The following is a 25,427-nucleotide window of genomic DNA, read 5'->3' on the forward strand; positions in this document are numbered from 1 at the left end:
TAACATGAAGCAATTTGAAGGCTCCTTCTGTGGCAGGAGCTGTAAGTTTTACAAAACTGTTTTAAAGCATAAACTGAAAGCCTTAAAACAGCAAATGGCAAAGAGCAAACAAAACCCACATCACACAGGGTTAGAGCTGAATACTGACAAAGATTTGACAGTACCACTAGAAGAAATAAACCAAGAGGAAATACTATTTTTGAGTCAAAGTCTACAGAAAACTAAGAATTTAAAAGAAAAAGCATTGGAAGTAATGGTGGTTTAAATGATACTGAAATATAAAGGAAAAGCAACTCTGAAATTCAGGGTCTTGAGTGCAAGAAGACGTGGTTGAAAAAGAACCGTCTGGGACTTTAAGCTTCTTAAACCACAGAAACATGGAGGACACCTGGAGTTTCTCTAAACCAAGACCTACGTATGTAGTAGTTCTATTCCCAACAAGGATTCGCCCTATTTGAAAAGAACCTTTGAAAAGGGAGAGCATCCATAAGAAATGACTGCTAGTTCCAACAAGTCAGCAATGAAAGCTACCGTTTCAGAGGTGGAAAAGCAGAAAGAGAAAGGAGCATTGCCAAAAGGCAAGTGGATTTAGATCCCACAGGGAAATCAAATCAATACCAAAAAGTTATTCAGCCACTTTAAGGGGAAAACAGACAAAGCATGGAGACTGTGAGGGGGTACGGATGGGACAGAAAAGAAAGGAAAATTTTCCAAGTATGGCAAGAAGACTAACAATTCTTTGCTTTCTTTTTCAGTATGAAGGACATCGAGACAAAAGATAAGAGCATGGGTCAAAAGAAAGACAAAAAAGAAAAGACAAAAGCAAGCAAGGAGTAAAAATTATTAGTAGAGCAAGTGAAGTATTTCTGGAGTATGAAAGAAATTGATGAACAGCTTAATAACACTGCAGCTGTATTAACAAAATCCATCAGAAGCACCACCAGAGGACAGATTTAACAGCTGTCCCACCTCAAATTGTCTGCTAAGGCCTCCCATGCTATTGGTAGAGACTGAGAACCACAGGAAGTAAATGAAAGGACAACGGGGTATTAATAGGGCAAGGGGGAATGGCTTTAACCTGCCAGAGGGGAAACTGAGATGAGCTCTTAGGCAGAAGCTCTTCCCTGTGAGGGTGCTGAGGCGCTGGCACAGGGTGCCCAGAGAAGCTGTGGCTGCCCCATCCATCCCTGGCAGTGTTCAAGGCCAGGTTGGACACAGGGGCTTGGAGTAACCTGCTATTATCCCTGTCTGTGGCAGGGGCTGGAACTGGATGAGCCTTAAGGTCCCTTCCAACACAAACCTTTCTATGAGGATGAAAGAACGACATGGATGTACCCGAGCTGACACCACTTCTTCCCTTTAAGATAACTTATTTTCTAAATAAGGAAGAAAATAAACCTATTTCACCTGTTCACTGAAGCACAGAAAATTAGTTAAGGTTACAAAACCAGCAGTAGGATAATTGGGTGAGGAAAAGAAAACATGAACATGCAAATGGACAGAGCTAAAAAGTACTGGCCTGGGCTGAGATTTCTGGGAAAGGTGCTCAAGAATCAGGACAGAAGTTATGAACATCGAGTAGTTCATAAAAACAACACTGTACTGAGATTTACAGAGAAAACTTAGTTTTTCAAATGATCACAGAAAACAGACTCCATAAAAGCCCATTTCCACAGCTGCCAAGATGCTTAATATCATTAAGTGCAGTTGGATCATTTCTAACATGCTTTTTACTTCAAGGATTGAGGCAGAAACTTAGTTTAAGCTTCCTTAGCCTGCTTTTTATTTTAAAGAAACAGAATGAGTTGGGGAACAATAAAATGGAGAATGTGTATCTTGGTTTACCAAGATGGCTATAGCAAAACATCCAATTGCAGTCAATAAAAAGGGTAGAGAGGACATTGATCTCAATAGATCTGCTGTCAGATCTGGTAGGATTGATGAATTTAATATCAGAAGTAGCTTTACCTTCTTGGCTATTAGACGCAGCTGGCAATATCATTAGTGATGGCAGAACAGCTAAAAGATGACCAAGCACATCAATAAGAAATTATTTCTGTGCAAAGTATTAACTTAGGACTAGCAAACACTCAGGTTGAGGCATATCCTAATTAGATAACTCAGGTGTCAGGCTACTTATCAAACATATTCTTTAACTTGGAATTATAACTTTAATAACAAGTTGAAATCAAATTGCTGCAAACTGGAGTTTTACAGAGCTGGTTTGAAAGCTCAAGATAGATTCAATCCAACATGCACAGACTCTGCAGTGAAACACTCCTCCTCATTACTACTCCCCACAACAACACTGGAAAACCTTCTTAAGGTAACTGTGTGGCACATTTCAAGCAGATGGGATGATAAACTCAGTAAGGGCAGGTGGTTCTGGAAAAATCTCAGTTGGTTTAAGAACTCACAGCTTTCCCTTAATGCAACAGAGGCAGAGCTGAACACCCTGCTCCTGTGCCCCGACTACTGTTTCCATGAGAACAACCTTCCAAAATCCTTCTCATCTCCACCAAAGCAGCCCTATAAATGACAAACCAACCAAACTCATTAATTATCTCGACTTCAATGGCCCACTATTGCCAAGGAAATCAGCAAGAGCAGCTGGAAGAGCTTTCCCACCAGCAGGCCCCAATTTAGGAGCTCCCACTCTGAATGGGAGCCATGGTTGCTTCAAGGTCAAAAGCTACAAAGGCATCTCTTTGCTTTGGCTTACCCATAATTAGGGCAAACAAAAACCTCTCCAAGACAAAAGATGATAAGAATCACCCCTGCAAAACCCCCACATGTATGCTGATTTGGTACAAGAGAGTATAAAGAGAAAAAAGTAAAATAAGATAACTCTTTTTAGAAAATAATTTAGGACTCCTAACTGCAATTTTTATATTCTGAAACATTTTATTGGAAGATAAGCTATGGATAATAATATTCTGTTTATCCAAAGTTGTAATTAACAAAGCAGTATGGAGGAATCTAAGTGAAGCTCTCAAGTTGCAGTGCATCCTACTCTTTAGGTTCCTAGTCTTCCACAGAGTGTATACTGTCAAAATTCATTGCAAAACCCAGAAGTGGACAATTGCAGAACCTTTCCCATAAAATGTGCTACAAAAAAAGGGGGATCCTTTTTTCAGTAGAGAACTGAAACAATAAATCAGCAGATTTTTCTTTTTAAAGGAAAATATTTTGCTTGAACAGCATTGTCTGAGATTAACTACAGGCTTTTCTGGACAAAGACTATGCACCAGTGGCTCTCAACCTACATCTGCTCAACTATCACCTCAATTACAACAGTAAAGCACAACATCTGCCTTTCACTGCTGTCATCACTGTCACAGCAAGACCTCTAGACATAACTTAGACATTTTTAGACTGAAAATAAATAAAGCCCTTCCTACATCTCTTCAGAAGAGCTGAGCTATGGGAGCCTGGCTGGGAAGAGAAGACCAAAGTTACACATCAGTAGCCCTTGGTGAGAAGACTGAGGACTAGATGTTATCACCACACTGAGCACTACTTCCCACAACACGAGCAATAAATAGCGGATACGTTTAGCACAGTCTGATTGTGTTCCATAAATGTAATCTGACATAACTGTGGCACTACTCACTCTCTGCACAAGCATCCTCATCCTCCTCTTCATCCACATTAGCTTCTTCCACATGCAGTCTTTCAAGTGCTCTATAAGGAGGTGGCAATTTCATTGGAGGTGGAGCTCCATACTTTCTCTAATGGATTCAAGGACAAAAAGTTACATGCTTTGGAACCTCCATGCAGAAGAAAAAATTCCTATTATCTATTGCACTTTATGTGCACATACACAGCATGTGAGTACAATGCTAAATTCTGCACCATAGGCTTTTTATGCAAGAAATCAGAACAAGAAGTGACACTGAACACCAAAAAAAAAAGAAAGTACAGCTGTCCCTGCACATTTACTTGTTGACAAAATACTCATGTATCATCATAAACATGAAAGCATGAATATTCATCAAGGATTAAAAATAAACATTAAATTATACCTCATTTCTCATTAGAGAATCAACAATAAAATTGGTACTAATAAAAGTGAAACTTTGAAATACAAGATAAGAACTCAATCTTAGGGCATCTACAAATATTTAAACAGAACAGTTCATTTATATTTAGGCCTAAATTTAAAAACGATTTTCAATTATCACTTGCAATAAAATTCTATTACCTCACATAAATACAGGCAGCTCCTATAATGATGCATATAGCGGCGCATAGCTGGCATACAGAAGCAGCTCTGAATCTAACGAAGGGGCTTGCTCATCTGAGCAACTGCTTTTATAGCTCCAAGTAACTGGATCATGCCTTAGTTTGCTACTTGATGTCACTAAATTATGTTCAACTGCATCCCATGCTACCCCACTACTAATAGCAAGATGCACTTTAGAAAGGGAACACCGCGCACAATACGCCATTAGAGCAACCAGAATGGCTGTAATTAATTTCCTCTATAGCTGGGAGATACAACTCAACACCCAAACATCAAACCCAGAATCAATTTTTCCACTGTGAGCAATGAAAGCTGAGCCTGAATAAGGATTCCTAAGATCTTGAGCCTAAATTTGAATAGTCTAACTAGAAAACTACAGTGCAAGCTACATTTTGTGATACATTCATCCTCCCATCCACTTAAAAAACATTACAGGAAACAGCTGCACTGAAGACACCATAACAATAAATGAAATCAATTAAATCCAAAAGTAACAAGAATACACTCTTCTTATTGTAAGAGCACTTGGAAACACAACAGCTGTTTCCCCAGAGTATACAATACACAAATACACCTCCCACTTTTTTGCTTGACACCAACACAGGTAGAACTGTGTGATGTGTGAGGGATCATGTCCTACATTACCAAACAAGTAAAGAGATAAAACCTGCAGCTGAACTTTCAGCTACCTATGACAAATCACTAGTATCACTATAATTTAGTAATAATTCATAGTCTAAATATTGACCCCTTGGCTTTTTAAGACCTGAAACATCTCATAGAATCCCAGACTGGTTTGGATTGGAAGGGACCTTAAAGCTCATCCAGTTCCAACCCCCTGCCACAGGCAGGGACACCTTCCACTACAGAAGGCTGCTACAAGCCCTGTCCACCAACCTGGCCTTGAACACTTTTTGTATTAACACAGCTTTTTTCAGAACAGAGTTATAGCCAACCAGCAAAATAATGTTAATATCTAGTTTGTCCACAAGAAGCTCAATTGTTCTAAGTGGTTTGATATAAATTACCTCAAGCAATCATTTTTGAACAAACAGATCGATAAAGGAGGATAAACACCAACAAATCAGATAAAACCTCCAGAATTGAAGAGGTAATTCATCATCCAGGAAAAGGCAGATTTTCGGCTGGATGTGGCTGCTTTCAAACCAAATTCTTTTGTGACACTTTGAAGGCTGGACTAGAAATATCACTGATTCCCCATGGGGACGCAGACTAGTAATCCACTAATAGCAACTCTTTCCAACTCAGAGGTGCCCCTACTGTAGCACAGTAGGGCTGCTTTGTGAATCAATGTTCAAAGCTAAAAGGAGCTACATATTTATGCACTGAAGCTCTTCTATATTCCACCCACCAGTTTACAGCACCAATAGATGAAAAAGGTTTGAAAAAGATTCGACTCCCTCTTTAACCTCCAAATGCTATAGAATGCAGCACACTGGAGTCCTAGAGATTAAAGGCAGCACGTTGCAAGAGGATGAGTGCTTTTGAGATTAGAAATACAGATAACAAAACCCAGAAAAGGGGATTGTAACTGCTTCATTTTAAGTATTATCCACTGGCATGAAAGCATGACTTCAACACCTTGCTTGATATTTATGAATAACTGAGCCTCAGAGCTTCTGTGTCTGACAGGATCTGAAAGAAGTCTTGCAAAAACTTTTGGAGGCAAGAGTTATCCAAACACCAGAGTACTGAGTAGGATCAAATGAAAAGTTCATCATATTTTTAGTTGGTATGTTAAACTGCATCAGGCAAAAGTTATTGTCTGCACTAGTTCTGTCTCTGCTCCTCCAGTTCTGACACCCTCAAAGTATCAGAGAATGGTTTGGGTTGGAAGGGACCTTAAAGCTCATCCAGTTCCAACCCCCTGCCATGGGCATGGACACTGACTTACACTCATCAGCCAGTGCTCTTCCTGCAGGAAAATATCTAGGCCTTTGGAGCAATATGTCTGGGAATGAGAACTGAATTTTTTCCCTTGCTGCAGTGATTAAAAGAAACCTACTGCTTTAGACCAGACAGCTTTTTGCTCTTTCAAAAATGCTGTGAAATGGTTTGGAAGTTACTGTGCAGCAACTACCTCACAATTAGCTGGCCAGCTACAGATCACTCGGTCATTTCCTTGTTTTACACGGCAATGGGAAATGTAGGAGACTTGGCAGATTTAATTATCCTGTAACATGATTTTACTGAATTTCAGCCAGCCCTCACATTAAGGATATTATCTGTGTACATGTTACTATTTCTCTGTTTCTACTGAACAAAGAGAATCAATTTGCCTCCATGTGGAGTAAAACAGGTACTTCCAGAAGGATGCTACCAGAGCTGCAGTAGAGGTTTCAGCACCCAGGGGAGACCCACAGAACATTTGTCAGAAACCTGCCTTGTATTTGACAGAAATTTGGCAAGAATTACTTGAAGCAAAGGTATTTGAACAAAACACTTCAAATTTAATTTCAGACTTCAGTGAAGGCTTATCACAGAGTTATAATGACTGCTATTATACCATTTGATTTGGTAAAAGTGGGGTATAGGATTGAATGGAATAAATACCTTATCACTCTTGTTTTCTTTGTCTGAATCCTGATCTTTGCTGACTTTGATTCCCTTAGGCTGTATGGCAGAAATCTGAAAAACAATGCATAAATTACACACATTAGGAAGAGCGCTGCAAAACAAACATCCAAAAGTTAGGTAATGTCAATGATAAAGCTCCCCAGTAGACTCTTAATTATGCCCCATGTAGAAGGACACTGCAGTGCAGTCTTTATATTACATTCTTTTACTGAATTTACAAACATGCTCTACTTTTTCTAGTGTTCACTGTTTGATATTTAGCCCCATCTCTTCATTCAATTCAAAATTACTCTGAAGTCAACATGATGGATGTATATCCTTGATACAGAGCTCAGCATGGACTCCTGAAGTGTCAGTTCTTAGTTATTCACACAGAGAATGCTCTCCATGCACGGACACCTTACAGACACCTACACAGCCTACAGTTCAAAGCAAAGCAACTCAAATTTCAAGTTATCTGGCTTTTCCTAGATTGACTAGGGAAGTAAGGGTCAGAGATGCATCTGAACACTTGAAAGTTCTCATAGGGTTTTTGGATCTTTTCTGTGGAAAAGCTGATACAGAAAGGGAGCCAACTGAGTTACCATCACTGCTTGAGCACCTTCCTGCTATAGATGGTGAAAGTCTTGAATAGATTTTGAAAGACTCTCTGGAACACTGGAAAAATAATGGACACAGTTGTGCTGGATTTGTCTGCAATTGTCAAAAAGGTCTCCTCATGTCTGTTAATCCACCAAAATTCCCAATAAACTTCTCAGGTTATACTGAAAGTACATAGAAGTCTTGGGATTTGGTGTGCGTACATCAAGGCAGACAGAATTGTATGCCTTTTCTTCCTAAAACATTACATGTTTTCCTGCCTTGGCCTTGAAGATGAGGAGATGCCTAAAATCTCTTGAAAATTACCTTGCTCCCAAAGAACGACTTCAGGTCCTTGAGGTGATACATTTTACATGGAGCTGTTAGTGCGAATCTGACTGATTTTAATTACACTTTTGGTCCTTTGGCTAACAGAATATATTTTAGATTATGAAATATGAACAAATTAAAACACACAGGGCCAGTCTCAATTACACAGGTGGGAGAACTGAATTAACACCTAGTCAACAGATTTACATTTACTCAATTTACATCAGAGAAATGAAGTTTCAAATCAGGCCAGACAAGTCATCAATCAATCATGTGGTCTGTAAGCAGGAACTCTGACAGAAAGGATGGACACAAAAATTGATGGAATTTGCTGATAGGAATTTAGCCAAGTTTCAAATAAGATGCATTTTATATATTTATGAAGTTTTGGAATGAAAATAGAAATAAACTTACCTTTGGTATGTTAGACAAACCCTGAACTACAAACACGACAGGATTTCCCGCGTTCTTGATAGCTTCTACTGCTTCCTCATGTGTGGCATTTTGTAGGTCTATCCCAGAAACCTAACGAAGAAGGTTTATTTTTATTAGGTACCATGTCTTTGGCACACAGTCATTACAAGAGATCACACACATTTGCAGGAGATTAGCGTAGCTGAGGAAGGAGCCAAAAGCAGCCAAGAGAAATTATTTGTAAAGTATGCTTCCATCACGGTTTAAGGGAAAGTACGTTACTTAGTGTTCAGAATTAAAAGGTGGCCATATGTTTCCCAAAGCTATTCTTCTAGATAAAAACATAAGGAATAGGATTTTCAGAGAGTGCTAAGATATAATGCCACATATAATACAACTCTTTCAGATTCTACCTGTTTGTGAACTCAACCTGTTTTGAAACAAGCTTTCAAAACATCTAACAACCCTAAAGAATGTACAAGAATGGCACTTTCAGCTCAGATTCACAAGTACACACCTGGAGAAAAATGAGTAAAAATCAACACAGAGCCAGAGATAAGAGCCAGGAAGGGCATTCTCCCCCACTGCACCTTCCAGAATCAGGGATTTACCCCAAATAGTAGTTAATCAAACTGTTAAACTGCTCCAAATTGACATATGCAAAATAACAGCCTAAATTCTAGTATGAAGAGTCTATGTTCTTCTATATATTATAACTTCTGCTTACAAAGGTATGCTATAACTTATTACTCATTTATATAGGGAGAGGGCACTCGTTTTTTTCATTTCCCCATCAGATGCCAGGACACGTAGTTTCTTAAATATAGAGGAGAATGTTAAAAGAGCTCCATAGTCAGAACTTAAAAAGAAGACAAGAGTACACCAGGGGTTTCATTTGGTTTTCAAAACACAGTGTCATCAATACTTCATGAAGTGGTGGCAATATTTTGTCCCTCTTTCCCCCCAAAGCTGCTTGAATCAATCTTTATTTCTAAGAATGAAAAGGTAGGTTTATCTGCATTTACCTCAAGTATTTTATCTCCAGTTTTTAAAGCCCTTGTTCTTCCTGCTGGGCTGTCTTCCAAAACTTGTTTGATAAAGATCCCTTTAAGTTCTTCTCCATTCTTCAAGCGCTTTATGACAGTTTGTCCACCGACAATACTGATTCCAAGTGACACATGAGGGTCTCTAAAGATCTCAACACTGAAAAAATACATGTGGGTAGTTTAACAGCTTCAAACAGGGTTTTTTAAACTATTCATGCAAAGCTTTCAACAAATGTAAGCTTCTGGTCTTTCAAGACTTAATAGAGTAAAGGGATAAAGTCAGAAGCCTAAGAATGCTCTCAACAGAGTTGGCTTTTTACCCCAAGCATATCTCACTCCACAAAGAACAAAATTCTGCTGCCAACAGTGCTCACTGGGCATAGGCTTTTATTTCAGAGAAAGTCAGGATAAACCAGGCAGGTCTTCAAATAAACACTCATCCTCTTCCAGTGTGAGCAAATTGTCTGGAAACGACAAACACTGCAAGCGGCATGTGAGACAAATAATAAAGTGTTTCATACAACTTTCTGAACACTGCCTTCAGTGTATCAGATGCATATTAATCAGCTTTAAGCAGAAACTTTCTGATCATATTTTACTTGGGACCACAATAACAAGTCACCTAAAAATGTCAACAATACAACAAGGATGTGGCTAAAACTTGGCTTAGCAATTTGGAATTTTGCCATTAAATTTAGCAGAGAACCCATGGAAAATGAGGCAGCAGCACTATGTGCATTGTTCACACCTAATAGTTATTAAATGAGCAAGAACTTGTAGGTCATCTACAACATAAACCCACCAAGCTTTCCCAAGTCAGCTGTATAAATAGAAGGCATAATTCTGCTGAACATCTGTTAAGAATTCACTGTATCTAAGAAAGCCCAAGGTACACAAGTACCTTAACATTACTGGCAGAGGAGGGGAGGAAAAAAACCCCACAAGAACTAACCAGGCTAACAGAAAAAAAGACATAAGGTAAATAATTAATCATATGAACATACGTCCGTGGTGGTCCCCAGTGGCTGAAGTTTGGAGTTTCTTCTCCTTCTCCTTCTTCTCTCTCAGGTAATTCACTAATTGGGGGCAAAGGGGAGAAGGAATGAAAAATAAAGAAGGCATCAGCCATGCCAGGTCACAATTCCTGACATATTTTGTATCTGGCAGTGAGACAGCAATGCCTTCTCACACTGGCCAGTTGAAACTAAATGTGCAGCGTCAACACACCAGACAGGAATTTTTGTATTTAGGTTTAAATGTACTTAAGGAATGCTCCAGAAATAAACATGATGGGCAGGCCAAATTTATAAGCTGCTCTGTGATATACAAATCTGTACTGCATTTACTCATTCCAAATGACTATTTAAGCAATTAACATTCACTTGCTGATAAATACGCTGTGATTCTTAGAGGGGTATATAAACATCATAGAACTAGCCTAACTGACCAGAAAGCAGATCATGATGCAAGTGGGAGAACATATCCTGTGTGTTCCATTAAACACTCCAGAACAGGGTCTTAGTTAAACTTTTATACTATATATGACTCACCTATTCACAGAATAAGAATGGAAATAAGGAACTGCATGCCCCCACAGAAAGGTTGAAGCATCCTTGCATACATTTTCTGTAGATTCTGAGAGCTGTAAATGCTACTCTCAAACTGCAAAAAGGAAGTAGGATGTGGTGGTGGAGGAATAATGCCCTCAACTTTATTGTTGAGCTGCTATCCCTCTGAGGGAAGATTACAGATGAATTAGGGAATTACTGAGGATTTGAATCAACAGACATCAAAAGCAGATTCACTCAACCAAAACTGGTGGGACACTTGACACATGTGGCAAATATCTACAAGCAGTGCCAGCTCAAGGTTTCTCAGCATTACTGGCAAGACTAAAACCTCCTGCACAGGACTGAGAGCCACGGCCTGAACTACTCTTCCCAAAAGGAAGAACAAAGGAAAGGGAAAACCAAGAGGACAGAGCTATTAAGGAGCTAAAGGAAGAGACTCCTTAAGCAGTAATGACCAAAACTGCTAGTAAAGGCTACGTCCTTCTCCTCCAGGCCACATACATCCATAGTCCCCTTGCTATGAAGTAGAGTGAAGTAGGTGGCAGAGCCATTTGCACTGTTCTGTCCCAGTACTCAGGGAAGGAAATGTGGGGAGCAAAGATTCAATACGCTTGTAAGCCAAAACTCAGCTCCTTGGGCAGAAGTCATACAACTGGTCATCTATGTATGTCTTACTGTTTCACATGGCTTTTTATGATTAGTGAGATAAGTAAAGCAAGAAGACAGCTAAGATCATCAACAGAAAATTTTCCAGAACCCGAAACCTTTCTCCATACCTGCACACCAGTGTTCTAGGATGAGCTAAGGCGGTTCCTCTCCCAGATTCCAGGTTCTTGGAGAAAACAGAATCATCACCTTTTAGTTCTTCCTTTCCAATAGCTTCCAGATCAACAGCAAGCCCAGGTCCTTTGGAGTCAACGTGAAACTTTGTATCTGAAGAAAAGGTGTAGATATGAACATCTGTTTTCTCTGTCCCTGTACCTTCCAGCTCACCATGTTCTAAACATGGATGTTGCGTGATGATCAAGAGCATTAGAGATACAGGATGTTTAAAGAAACTTTAAAGCACACTAAACACTTATTTTATAGCATCTTGCTTCTGAAGTATGTGCAGGCATGTAGTAACAGGAAACACCAAATCTTTATGGAGCTGAGACATGCTTAGGTACAACTTACAGGACAGAAGCGCCTCACAAAATCACTTAACTAGCAATAGCAAATCCATCCTTTATGAGATATGAGAGTGGTGCAAAGCTCTACTCCAGCACAGAGCCCATCATGCTGGGGAAGCAAGATGTCATTCTGGTGACATAAGTATCAACTTTAATTGAACTACCATAGCTCCTGTCAAGAGTCATCAGTCTGGGGGCTACACAGTGTCTGCTGTACAAGATGCAGGTGACAAAGGCAGCAACCTAATCTCCTTTCTCCCAACTAGAATGCTGTTTCAAGGCAGGTTGATACATCTGACAAGGAGAAACTGCTCCTGAGCAAATATTACAAACCCAAGATACAGGGAAATTATCTACCAAAGAGTTCACTTGCAAATTCTGTTTGTGGTAAAGTTACCTCCAGAGCCTTGTCAGCACAAAACCCTATAAAATCAGCAATCACAAGTGACAGAGACAAATCCCTGACTCAAACTACAGGTACGAGCTATTTTAATTCTGTGTGGAATCCTACTGGGGACATTAGCTACGCAGAAGAAAGTGATTCTCCACAGACAGGACAAAGCTGCAGCCACTTTCAATATCACTCGTGACAACTGTAAGTGAAGATTTGGTGGAGGAAGCAAGATCACGAAGCTGAAACCTATTTGTTTCACACAGACTATTTTTGGCCTGCAGAAAAAGTCTTCATTTGAATATTTTATCATTTGAAAGAATTGGTGTTTTGGTATAAAATTTACATTTGTAAATATGAAATTATAAGTTAAGCAAAAAATTCTTACAAACCTAAATCCTTGGGTTTTGCTCCTGACTGAGTACCTTCAGTATCAAATATGTCTTCTTGGTAGCCACTGTGTGCTGTGGTTCCAGAGAACAGTGAACTTAGAGCAGCATTTTCATCACACTTCACAGAAGAGAATAAAATTAGAAAGCAACGGTATCAACTTCTAGAGGGGTATTTGACATGAACATTGATTTTTACAGCAAACAGTCACATTTTCTCAACTACATCTATATTCTTTCAGATAACTATGAAATGCCAACTGCTTGCATATGCACTATATTAAGAGGCATAAAAAATGTTATGTGCAATTGCATTACAAAGTAACTGTATCTTTCTACTTGCCTTTATGCTTGCTCATTTGTTGTTTTTAGGTAACAAATGTATAAATTTAATATTATGCACAAAACTGTCACTAGAAGCTAATTTTAGCCTGTTTATGTACATACTGCTAGGGACAAGTTGAACAAAACATGAAATTTTCTGTGGCTGTGATATTATATCCTTTCCACTTCAGTTTTTTCCTATAAGAGCATATATCTGGGAAGCTGGTGCATGGAACGCTGATATCATCACTTTTTTGTCTGATGAATGAGCAAAGACTCAGGAGGAAACAGATAATTCTCAGAATACTTGAGGATGATATACAAGAGTTTCACAATTTACTTGAAGCTCTGTCTCCTACTCCTTCATCCACCAGTATGCTTGTTAAAATTGCTTCTGCTGTATCATTTTTCACTTAACTGCACTATCATCTGACTCAAGGGAACTGATTTAGATTAAAAATAATGAGGAAAAGAGGAAGCTCCTCTCACTGACATTACTGCTGAAGCCCCTGCACCTATTAAAACCATGAAGTGACATTCTGCTATTACTGACATGACCATATTAGTACAGTCTGCAAAAAAGAACTGAACCCACAAGCCACAGATGGGAAAGAAGATGCAAGTCGAGTTAGAAGCCTGTAAATACACCAACCTCAGCACACCCCATTTGAGTACTCAAATAACACACACCAAGTACAAAAGGACAGACTGTGTCCAGTAGAGGTACCCAGATCTCCTCTAGCAATTAAAACACTAGGAAGACTCCTTTACAGAGTTTAGGCCTGAAATTTGCCTTGAGGTATGGGTCCCTTGGTGAGGGTACAGCACTGAGACCAGTACACCATTCCTTACCATTTGGTCTTTATTGCATGGATATTCCAGTGACTGTTTTGGACTTAAGTTCATACTGGATCTTAAGCCTTGTATTTCAGGAGTCTCAAGCTGCTTTGCCCATCGTTCTGTATCGAGGTTCCTCTCTAAAGTTGCCTTCTGTCCACATGATGCATTATATTTCAGGAAGCCTGCATCTTCTTCATACTCATCCACCAACATTTCCTGTTCTTCATCCATTTCTTCTGTTCTGGGTTTCAAAAATTCATGCATCTCCCAGGACTCCTTCTCACACTCATTGTCATTTTGAGAAAGCTGAAATGACCTTCCCAAGTGCAAACTTGGTTCATCAACCAGTTCTTCTTTAAAAGGAGTTTCATCTCTGAAACCCTGCATAAAACATTATAGGAATATAGATTTTACATTCTGTTTCTTGCTAACTCATTTAAAACTATGGTTTATATTAGGCCTATATTAAAAGTACAGCCTTATTTTTGAAGTGAAAATCTTGTACCTTTTGCATTTTCAAAAAGAAAATACACTTTGTGACTTACGATTTTAACACCAAAAGTAGACACTGCAATTTATTTTTTAAGTATAAAGAAATTTATGTTGCACATCTTAGGTATTGCTGCAGAAAAACCAGCTTAGGCTGGAGTTAGGGAATGAGAATTATTAAATAATACTATAAAACCTACAGGAAAAAGTATATCTAAATCCAGCTAAAATACTTCTGTGCTCCAAGACTTACCTGCTTTTGCTTTATGAATGCATGTACATTTCTTAAGATAACCATCAGTTAAATAAAAAACAACCTATGAGCTTGTTTATGCAACAGCATCATCAATTAAAATAATCCCAACCAAACCAAAGGCACATTTGTTTGTCCCTCCCTTGGGTATTCCATACAATATTTAATCTGTGGAAGAGGGGAAATGGATGAACCACCTAAAAAAAAGGAACATAATTGACTGTCTATTATCTAAAACTTTTACTGTTTTAAAGAGAAGAGTGCTCTACTTTCTACTGAATTAAACCACAGAGCAACAATCAAAAAACCCCCAAACAAAACCAAGAGAAAAGGTATTAAAACCCACTCTGAAAGATGTTGCTCAACCATTCTTTTTCTAGGACATGTCAATGCCTCCCCAATTTCCAATGCTCTCTGTTTCTCCTAACTCAAAGAGGGTGCTATTCATTGGCCCAGGGTGAGTCTGCACAGGCATCTGGGATTGTACGTCTTGCACTGGTATCAGAAAGCTTGCCACACAGAGAAAGCTTCTCCTTTCTTTCCGTCAGGCCCCCAGGTACCAACCTTCATTGAAGCCCCCAACACTGAAACCAATCTACAGATTCAAGGGTCCTCAATCAAAATGTTTTTCTTTCCATTTCCTGCCCCTTCCCAGCCTGCCCGAGGTACTTCACCATTTCTGACCTTTAGTATCAGAATCCTGGTTTGTGAGGTTTGTACAAATGCAGAAATAAAAACCCTCCAGATGCTGCCAAAATTTTCACATACTTTAAGTGAGAGGCAGGAGAGAAAACTAGAGACAGGCAAGAGCAGAACGAAATAATGCAGTAATACCAGCTGGCAGGAAAGCAGAGCAGTAGCAATCTAGAAATTAGCACATTTTTCATGAGCATTAAACTGTGTTTAATCTATGTGACCTGCGTACCTCGATCTCAAAAAACACCCAGTCTGAAGAGATTCTAATTCTCTCCATCTTTACTTCATCTCATTTCACTTCCCTTCCGCAGCATCATTCCCCAAACATTTCTGCAAGAGGCACCAACTTCATTGTTATATAAAAGAGTTGACTTAGCTCCGAAAGCCCACAGCAATCTGTATCCCCATCTCCTGATACAGCAGTTAGGAGTGTATCATCACTGAGTGCTGCACTGCAGTAGCAGACGCTACCAATGGAACAGGGAATACTGCAAACATGACAGTAAAGTCTACTGTTGTAGCATATCGAATCTTCAAGTTCCCTTTTTTAGTGTTCCAAGCCAGCTTTGTCAGCACTATGCTGGTGCGTAAGAGTGGAAGCCATCATGACACACCACTCTTGGCTCTTACAAGAGCAGGTGATATAATAGATGGATGGAAATCTTATACCACTGCTCTAAGCTATTACCACTGCTGTCGTACATAAGGTAAAACCAAATACAAGCAAATACCTCTGTGCGTCTTTTGTATGCATTGATCATCCCAGTTTCTATATTCAGCAGGACTTTAAGAGAAAATAGATCCTTTATTTTAAAACACTTCATAACATTGCTTCTCTGCTCCCTAAATAAAACTAATCTGAGCTGGCAGAGGGGTAATTGCTCTGCCAGGAACCCTTCCTATGCATCCGGAAAACAGCAACCTCCCTTTTACATCATGAAAATCAGTAAATACAACATCCAAGCTAATTTCCACATAGTATATATACATCCACCCTGTGATATTGCTCCTTTTGGCTCTAATATACCATTTCAGCATTAAAGATTATGTTTGTATCTAGAGGCAGGTAGACATGTTCAGCAACAAGAAAAATCTACAATTTACTTTTACCCCTGTGTTGCAGTTCTGGGTGATCCTTTATGTATTGTCTTTTCTGGTCTAAAAAATGCATTTACCAATATGAATTAATAAAAACGTTGCAGAGCCCTTGAGAACAGATGAAAATTCAAAGATATCCTCATCTCCCTCACTGTACACAGATCAGTATTGCAGTATTATTGCCTATCACCCTGGTATCTGAGTTACTCACTATGTTTAGGGCTTCATCCCCCCACAATAAACACAAGTATTTCTCAGAAAATAAGAAAAAGAGGAGAACTGAGGAAGAGAAAGATCACTTAAGACCACATAGGAAGTCTATAAAGAACAAATTTCAAGCTTGCCTTATACACAAGACTTTTTCGGTTTGCTTCATTATAATAAATAGTGTTCCACTTTCTTTGCAAACCTGAACCAACTACTTATGACTAATAAGAACACAGCATTCCTGTTTCATACCCAAGGGAACCCAAGGTATTTTAATGGCATAGTAAATTTGATAAGGCAGTCTGGGAACCGCATTGGTAAGTGCTATGCCTGTGCTTACTGTTCCCAATATAATTGGTATACAGTTAGCTGTTAGAGACTGTTTTAGAGGGGAATCCAGCCTGAAGTCTTATCCAAAGGACATAGGATTTTTCTTACTTTCACACATCATTTCCTGTCCATATAAACTTTAACTGAAAAAAGAAACCAAATACCTGTGGTGCTTCAAGTATTATTGAGAAATTATCTATTGGTTCTGGAGATGCAGGACTGCTTTTAATGTTGCTGGAATCCAAACTGTGCATGTTTTCCTCCTCTTTGCTTTCTCCCTAAGAAAGATATTCAAAATGATGAGCCAGGAAAACAAAGAAACAAAAGCAATCCCTACATTTTTCAATAAACTAAAAGGGAGAGGGAGAACCAGCCATTAGAAAAGAGGTGGGAAAAAGTTACAGGACTATAAAAAGGGAAGTTGTAAATGGAGAAGATGAAAGAATAAAAGCTGTTGTCATCAAGATGTTAGCACAGATACAGCAAAAAATAAAGAGCAGTGTAGGAAAGAAAGACAAATACAATGATATGAACAACAAAATACCACTTTTTAGAAAAGGGAAGAATATATTTAACAGCCTTCCTACATTCCTATTTCACCACTCCTGAATTACAAGCTCTAACTAATTTTGCCTAGGTGCCCTTGATGCACAATGCTACAGCGCTCTCAAGTAAACTAGGGTGTGTTACAAAGCCCTGATTCTAGAAAAAGGAAATTCTACTTGAATTTGCAGTCCTGACTTCAAACAGATTAAGTTTCTTTGATGTCAGTGGAGCTCAAGCAAGCACTCAGCAGTGTCTTGGACTTCAGCATGTAGCTAACTGATTTGCTGAATACCTCAAACCATGTTACACCTATGCACAGAGCCAGCACGCATGCGTTTGCCCAATGAGTTTTCTGATTCCACACAGATGCTCTTTCAGGAGGAACTTGAGCACGCTGGTTTTCCAGTCAGATCTTGTGGACATTGAGCTACCCATTTGCCAGCTAGCTGGAATTTCTGGACATGCTGAGGTGTAAGCACAGCAACTTAGTGACATGGTTTAGTGGTGGACTTGGCAGCGCTGGGTAAAGGTTGGCTTGATGATCTTAAAGGTCTTTTCCAACCTGGTTGATTCTATGATTTTAGTTGCTTTCCACATATATGCATAATTCTACCCTGAATTTCACACACCCCACAGCCCCACCAAATACAACAGCCCAGTCTGTCATAGAATCAAATAGAAAAAGTTAAAATATGTTCTTACCACCAAAGGCTTCCAGATTCCAAGAGAAACTGTACCTGGGGGCACAGATTTCAGCACTTCCACTGCCTCTGCCAGAGTGGCGCTGTCCAAGGACTTCTCATTCACAAACACCAAGCGGTCACCGGGTTGAAGCTCTCCCCCACGTTCAGCTACTCCACCTGGCACCAAAGAGCTGATCACAATGGCTGTTCTGGTTGGGTCTAAGGGATCCTGAAAACAAACAAACAAAAAAGAATTACAAGGAAAAAGCCCACAAAAAGGTGAATTTTGAGTATGGGAAGAGCTGTTAAGCACATTCCTCATTTAACGCTACTAAAGCATTGCTGAGACGCACAAAAAAGACTGCCTACCTATCCTGCCAAGGCTTACAGTTTACAAAAGAAAGGTTTGCAGAAGGAAGATATTCCATCACTTGCTAATCCATTAAGAAATGTATGATTTGAAAGCTGACCGATACCCTGCCTGCCCTCTTCTTACGTACACAGGAGCGGCCAGGCCAACCTGTAAATAGAAAACCAAGGCTGGCACTCTTCCACAAGCCTCCATCCAGCCTGTTACGTGGTAATGTTACATAAAATAACCATTCTGCAAGCCATTCAAGTGCTTCAGAGCAGCAAACCTGACGTTAAAAGAAATCACGGCAAGATTAGAAATTTAATTTCAAATATGATTATATTAAAATTAAAAAGCAAAGCCCAAAACATTCATGAATAGTAGCATACATTTGCTGTATTACTGCAGTGTTCCTGCTTTGTCAAATCTGTGTGACAACTTAGGAAAGACATTTTCTCCACCTATGAAGCCTCCTTAACAGAGAATACAGGGGACAGCAACAGAAGAGTAACTAAGATTATTGCTGAAGACAAGGAGTGCTGCAGTGGTGTATAAAGAATGTGAAGTACAAAATATACACGTTGGAGAGGCTGTGAACTGATGCAAAGATATTCACTTGATTTTCTTGCCCAGTATTAGCCTTTGCGTTGTGCCATGCACCATTTCTATAATATTCAGCCATTTAAGAATTCCTCCTCAATGCTATGAAATGATCAGAAGTTATTCTACAGAGGCAGAAAGATACATAAAACAAATTTATGGGGGTTTTTGTTTCCTTGTTTGTTTTTTAAACATTAGAATTAGCTTTTCTCCCCCTTGCTAAAGGCTCATAAAGCTCAGAAACGCTCCTTGTATGCACCAGGTCTTCAAATGCATAATCATGCACTATTTTTCCCTCAGGACTTGCATCTTATGCAGGGCACGGGAGGGATAAAAAGAAAAGGGCAAAATTCAAATGACAAAGACCACCATGAATTCAGCACCTCAGCGTTAATTTGAAAACAGGACAGTTTTTTTAACTCTTTCTTTTTATATAACTATGCATTGCTTTCCTAGGGAACATGGGGGTTTTTTAAGGTATGTGCAAACATAGGAGGCAATGAATGTAATATCTGTAAACGGCTGAAATGAGAGAACTGAAATTAGAGTTCAGCAGGAAAAGCCCCGCTGAAGCTGAATTCAAGTAAATGCATATTAGCAATGATTCTCTCCCATTCTACTGCTTAATCCTGCCATTTTATAATCTTCCCAAACCCTGGGTATCCACATTGTACAGAAGAGGCTTCCTTGTGAGTATCGTGTGCTGAAAATCAAGCCCAGCACCCTCCCTCTGCCGCGCGATGGAGTTCTGCCTACTGAACCTGTGCCAACGCGCTCGGGCTCCCCGACTGTTCCTGCTCAAACCTGCCTCACACAATGCTGAGGGGAAAGGATTTCATTTGTTTCCAAGAGCAAGCTATCCATGTTCCACATACGCTTTGGAAATTTTTAGAAACAAACCAAACCTGAATGCAGAAGAAGAATCCAAAGGATCCCAAGGTGTAAAAAATGAAGAATCCAAAGGATTCCAAGATATAAACAAAAGATTTTGCTTTAAGAGCACTGAATTTTGGGAATTCTTCCCTTTGTGTAGAGAGTCGGCTTTGCCAGCCCTTGCCCTCACAGAAACCCATGTGCCCAACCATCCTGATGGCAACTGACCACAGAACAAACACCCCATCTGACACAGACGTCTGAGATGGTTTTCATTTGGGGTTTGCTCCGATGCAAACTAAACCCAGCCTTTTGGGATTCTTTGCAAAACCAGGATGGTGTGGAGAGAGCCATTTTGAAGCAAGTAAGGTATTCTTCATGTTAGGAAGGCTTCGCTATAGAACCCAGTAAGCTTTCCTATCACGGACTCACCTTGCCATGGCAAGCGAGGTGTATGCTGGTTCCCTAAATGGGCAAATGATCTCTCAGCAAAACTCCACCTTTGCTGACACAGCAGCTTTTATAATATGACTGTTGCTGGCTTAGCTATATTGATAAAAAATGAACAAAACAAAATCAGCCCTCATCCTTACTGATGCAGAGAAGCGAAAGGCTGGCCCAGTAATTATGGCACTGGTTGGGAATGCAGGAGAAACAGGTTCAAATCCCTGCTCTGTCTGATCCAGAGCTGCTCTTTTTGGGCTTCCAGATCACAACCATTCAAGTAGGACGTGGGAATCTCACCATTAGCTTCTTCTACGCAGATATTTAAGTTCAGCAGCCTAAGTACCACATTTCTGATGAGAAACAGCCTTATTTCAGCTTAGGTTTCCACTGAAATAAAAACATTCTGGCTTCAATAAATAATCATGTCATGGTAAGAGATAATTTACCTGAAAAGCTAAATTAAAGCTTGTGTTCCAACAAGCTTTAATCCTCCTGCTAAAAATTATGATAGAGTTCATAGAATCCTAAGAGTGATTTGAGTTGGAAGGGAGCTTAAAGCTCATCCAGCTCCAACCCCTGCCACGGGCAGGGACCCCTTCCACTGGAGCAGCTTGCTCCAAGCCCCTGTGTCCAACTTGGCCTTGAACACTGCCAGGGATGGGGCAGCCACAGCTTCTCTGGGCACCCTGTGCCAGTGCCTCAGCACCCTCACAGGGAGCATTCTTTCCTAATGTCTAATAATTCATGGCTCCTATGTAGCAAAGTTTTGAGAACAGCACAGTTATCCTTGCTGCTTCACAACACAAGAGTCTAAGCCATCCATGTACTGGAATTGCTTCATGAAGAGCAGCAGCAGCAGCAATCTTCTTAAAAGGGGCTCATATTAAAGCCCATTGATCAGGCAAATACAAAGCCGGGTTATAATTACTCTGCTGTTTTCAAGCAGAGGGAGCTATTGTACAGGAAGAGAAGAGCAATATGAACTACACAGGACAGGGCTAAGGCAGTAATGTGAGCTGTGCTGCAAAAGCCTGAGTGCTTGTCACCAGTGCCCGTGAATCGCAATGGGATTGCCATAAGGAATGCAGCAAAATCTGTGTGAAGACACAGACCTCCTGGATTTCAAGGTGTAATCATGAAAACATATTCCCTATAATTCAACACGAAGGTGGCTATAACTGTGGATTGCACTTACCAAATGTGTCTTACCAAAACAAAAGGAACAATGTTGTTTTGAAACCTTGTCTTACGATTTACACTCAAACCCCAATGCACCCTAAAGACCAACATCTGTTAGAACAAGACAGCAAACACTGAATTCACCCTCACAGTTTGTAAACAGTGAGTGCAACTGGACTGTACGGGCTGTTGTCTTGATTTTGAAAGAAAGCAGTGCTAGAAGCAGGCTGAAAAACAGATTCTCACCTTTCATACTCACTGCAGAAGGCAAGTTCACTGTGACAGTGTCCTGATGGACTCTGGGGCCACCTCCATATGAACAGAGCAGCCACAGCCACTCAGGGTGACTGAAGTGTACACCTGGCCTAAGGCTCTTCATAATCAGATAGTAGTGATTTTTAGTCATTAGCAGTTCAGGTCCAGATTTCACCTCTGCTTTAAAGTGAAAGGCTCATTTCCTTGGATAGAGTATACAGGCTGGGAAGAAGCTCCCTCCCCAAACCCAGAGCTAAGATGTTGCTGTAATGGTACTCAGCTGGGATACAGAAGTGACTTAATTCCAATAGTTCAAGCAATTATTACATGACTTTGCAAGACAGCAGAGGGAGTGTGTATGGGATGTCCCACGCATCTTAAAATGGGCATGAACTGGGCTCAGCACATTTGAAGAGGAACTTCAACTTCAGTCTGCTGAAGGATTCCTTTACATAAAGGAATCATTTATGGTCAATGACAAAAGGAAGCAGTCTGTGAAGTAAAGCTAACAGGAGACAAACCCCCTTAACTCACAAGCACTGACACAAATTCTTAAGAAAAGGAATTACATGTAAAAAAGTTTGCCACTTGTATAAAGGCATGGAAGCAGACCTCTACCTTGCACCAGCTCAGGATGCTGGCCTCCAGGTAACCCTTTGAGGAACTGCTGTGTTGTAGCTGTTGTCTTTCCCTCTGTGCTCGAGCCAGCCATAGACTATATGAACTTGTTTCGAATAGTCACAATTTATTCATGCTTAGCACACCATACATTTAACTCTGTTGAACCATAGGTTTTCCCTTCCCCCCTGCTGCTCCTCATCAAAATCCACAAACGTTTCCTGGAGTCCAGGTGTCAAATTTTTCTTCTTATTTTCAGAGCCTCATTTGCTCTGGATTCATTTAGCAGCGCAGAGTCACGCAGGGGCCACTGCAGTTGCTGCCTCTGGGATCCCTGGATTCAGAGCAGCATGAAGTCTCTTAAAAACCTGAGCTCTGCTAAAATGTTAAGAGTCCCAGGAGCACCAGGTTAACAGAGTCCTACGTGCAATGCTGCTGGAGTGTGTGACCAGTGTGGCTTCAAGTGAGGGATCTCAACTTGCCGGGGGCACCAAAGAGTCACATTCTGTTAGATACTAGAGGTCCTTAGGAAGCAAATCTGGATAAATAGCCAATAGAGCTTCTCTCTGTCCATCACACTGGAAAATTAAAATGACAATAACCCACTCTTTTCCCTTCCTTCCCAAAAGGTGAGGTTTCTGCAGCAGCCAAGAGAGGGCACTCCAGGCCAGCCCAGCTCCCGCACTACCGGAGGCGTTTCATGCTCTTACAAGTCCATCCCCATCAGTCCAGCCCCCAGTCCCAGCAGAGCCCTGGCTATGCGCAATGGATGAGGAGCAGCCTGACCTATGCAGCAGGCTGTAGCTATAGCTCGATTGGATGTGAGCAGCTACCACGTTTTCTGGGGTTTTGTTTGTGTTTTCCTTTTTAAAAGGCTCGCATGAAAATATAAGACAAAGCAGCGGGTGACTGACATTCACTGTGCAAAGTCACTCTCACTTAGTTACAGGCTATATTAGTTTTGGCATCACTTAAGATCTAAATTCAGCTAGCCTGACTTCCTAGAATATTTTAGCTTTCTTCAAGAAACAAACTGCCTGCTGCCACAAAAACACACATCAAAAATAGCATGGCAAAGGATCCCAAAAGAAACAGTTTGAAACTTTTTTTCTCCCCCTTGTACCAATTTTGATTTATCTGAGCAATTTTACAAGTGCCAATTTGTATACTGCAGGTTTCGGTGAGAGAGCCAAAACAAACACGTTAGAGCTCAGAGGTCAGAGCAACCCAGCTTCATTTTGCATGGGACCACTTCCAGGTCTAACATACGTATCCATATTTAAAGCTCTTCAGTTTGCAAGTGAATAAGATACCAGACTGAAAGCCTCTTAAACACAACATACTGAACAAGGAACATACACTCGTCAACAATGACAAGCACCAAATGCATTTCATGTTTGTCTTACTATTATGTAGAACAAAGGCAGAACTGCACATGAAATAATCTACCTGTATGCTCAGTGTTGTGAGATTACTCGAAATACTCATCTATGCTCTCATTTTGTGAAGTGCCACTTACTCCCTTTGCAGAGCTGCCCTCCACATACACATCAACAATGCCAAGGGGATGCAGGAATCAAGAACCATGAACAACCTGCATCCTTTTCAAAGGCACTAAGTGCTTCCCAACAGAACGGGAAGAGAGAAAGAGGCAGCTGCGAGTGAAGTCCAGTTCCCTCCTTAAGGTGGCCTCAATTTAGAGCCTCAAGGTCCAAACCTTCTGTTCATTCACTCCAATGTATTTACAGGAGTTGGCCGTAGGAACTGCCAAAGGTACTCTACAGCCTGAAAAAATATCCCTGAGAAAGTGCTCAACTAGTTTTTGTTAGATCCACTACATGGGCAATTGGGCTGTAATTCAAAGTGTTTAAGTCTTGTTCCTGCCTCTTCCACTCATGTTAGACTGCAGTCAGCAGGACTACTTAGGAAAACGACTACACAACACACAGCCTCTGGCTGTACCAAAGAAACAAACTCCAGGCTGATGTGGTGAAGTAATACAAACTTAAATACAGGACGGCATTCAAGGAGGAACGCTGCACTTTCCTGTGATGTAAGGCAAAGCACTAGAAATAAAACATAAGTATTTATTGATCTGCAGTGAGGGAATAAAGCAATGAATTTCAGCAGCTCTAGTGTGCAGCCAGCATTAATCAAAACCTCTGTGGTGGGAAATGTCAGCAAAGAAACAGGAATTCACAGAGAAAGGGAAAAACATAAACAAAACATAGAGCCACACCTAGAGAAGGAGAAGGAAGAGCAAGGTAGGAGTAGGTGGCACAATGGGTTTCCCACACTGGGCTTTCATCATCTGCAATCTGCAATCCTATGAGTCTTCTCCAGCAAGAATGAACACGGTGGCCAGTGATTACTCAGACCCACACAGTTCTGGCAGAGCTGGCAAGCGCTGCGCCGTCAACCTTCATCTGCTGCAGAAGAGGGATGCGCTGCAGATCCTCGGGATGAAAATGCCTCCAGGGAATGATGAAAAGGAAAAGATCTTACACACTACTGCTATTCTCAAATAAAAAGATCAAAGATAGGCACTGCCTCTATGGTAGTTTTGAAAGTGTCACCGTGCAGTGGACTCAGGTGCATGTCACTATCTTTTAATTTATCAAACTTCTCAATCAACCTAAGGTTCCATCTGCCTTTTATATTTGCTCTCAACAGAAATAAAGTCACAGGGATTACATTCATTAGACTCTTAATATCTTCTACTTTCAGACTTTCCAGCTCCAGAAAAAACACACGGAATGCTGACTACAGGGAAAAGCCACAGAGATAAGAAAGAAAAACCCTGAACTCATAAGGAAATGGAGGAAAGCCACTGTGTGATGAGATAAGGAAGGGCTAGAGATGTGTGGGAATAAAGAAAGAAATACTGATGAGCCAAGGGAA

General features: G+C 40.4%; 1 protein-coding gene across 5 annotated transcripts in view; it reads right to left on the reverse strand.

The window, feature by feature from the left end:
- PATJ (PATJ crumbs cell polarity complex component) overlaps positions 1 to 25,427 on the reverse strand; it is a 155,111-nt gene that overhangs the window by 82,419 nt on the left and 47,265 nt on the right. For all 5 annotated transcript variants that reach the window (XM_065673193.1, XM_065673191.1, XM_065673192.1 and 2 more), the window contains 10 exons: positions 18,222 to 18,431; positions 17,138 to 17,251; positions 13,913 to 14,281; positions 12,740 to 12,857; positions 11,561 to 11,717; positions 10,218 to 10,289; positions 9,193 to 9,370; positions 8,168 to 8,278; positions 6,821 to 6,895; positions 3,614 to 3,731 (listed from right to left, as the gene is read on the reverse strand). In XM_065673193.1, the coding sequence (XP_065529265.1) occupies positions 3,614 to 3,731; positions 6,821 to 6,895; positions 8,168 to 8,278; positions 9,193 to 9,370; positions 10,218 to 10,289; positions 11,561 to 11,717; positions 12,740 to 12,857; positions 13,913 to 14,281; positions 17,138 to 17,251; positions 18,222 to 18,431 (1,522 nt within the window). The remainder of the gene's footprint in view (positions 1 to 3,613; positions 3,732 to 6,820; positions 6,896 to 8,167; positions 8,279 to 9,192; positions 9,371 to 10,217; positions 10,290 to 11,560; positions 11,718 to 12,739; positions 12,858 to 13,912; positions 14,282 to 17,137; positions 17,252 to 18,221; positions 18,432 to 25,427) is intronic.

This window comes from Lathamus discolor, chromosome 3 (assembly GCF_037157495.1).
Source record: "Lathamus discolor isolate bLatDis1 chromosome 3, bLatDis1.hap1, whole genome shotgun sequence".
Classification (NCBI taxonomy): domain Eukaryota; kingdom Metazoa; phylum Chordata; class Aves; order Psittaciformes; family Psittacidae; genus Lathamus; species Lathamus discolor.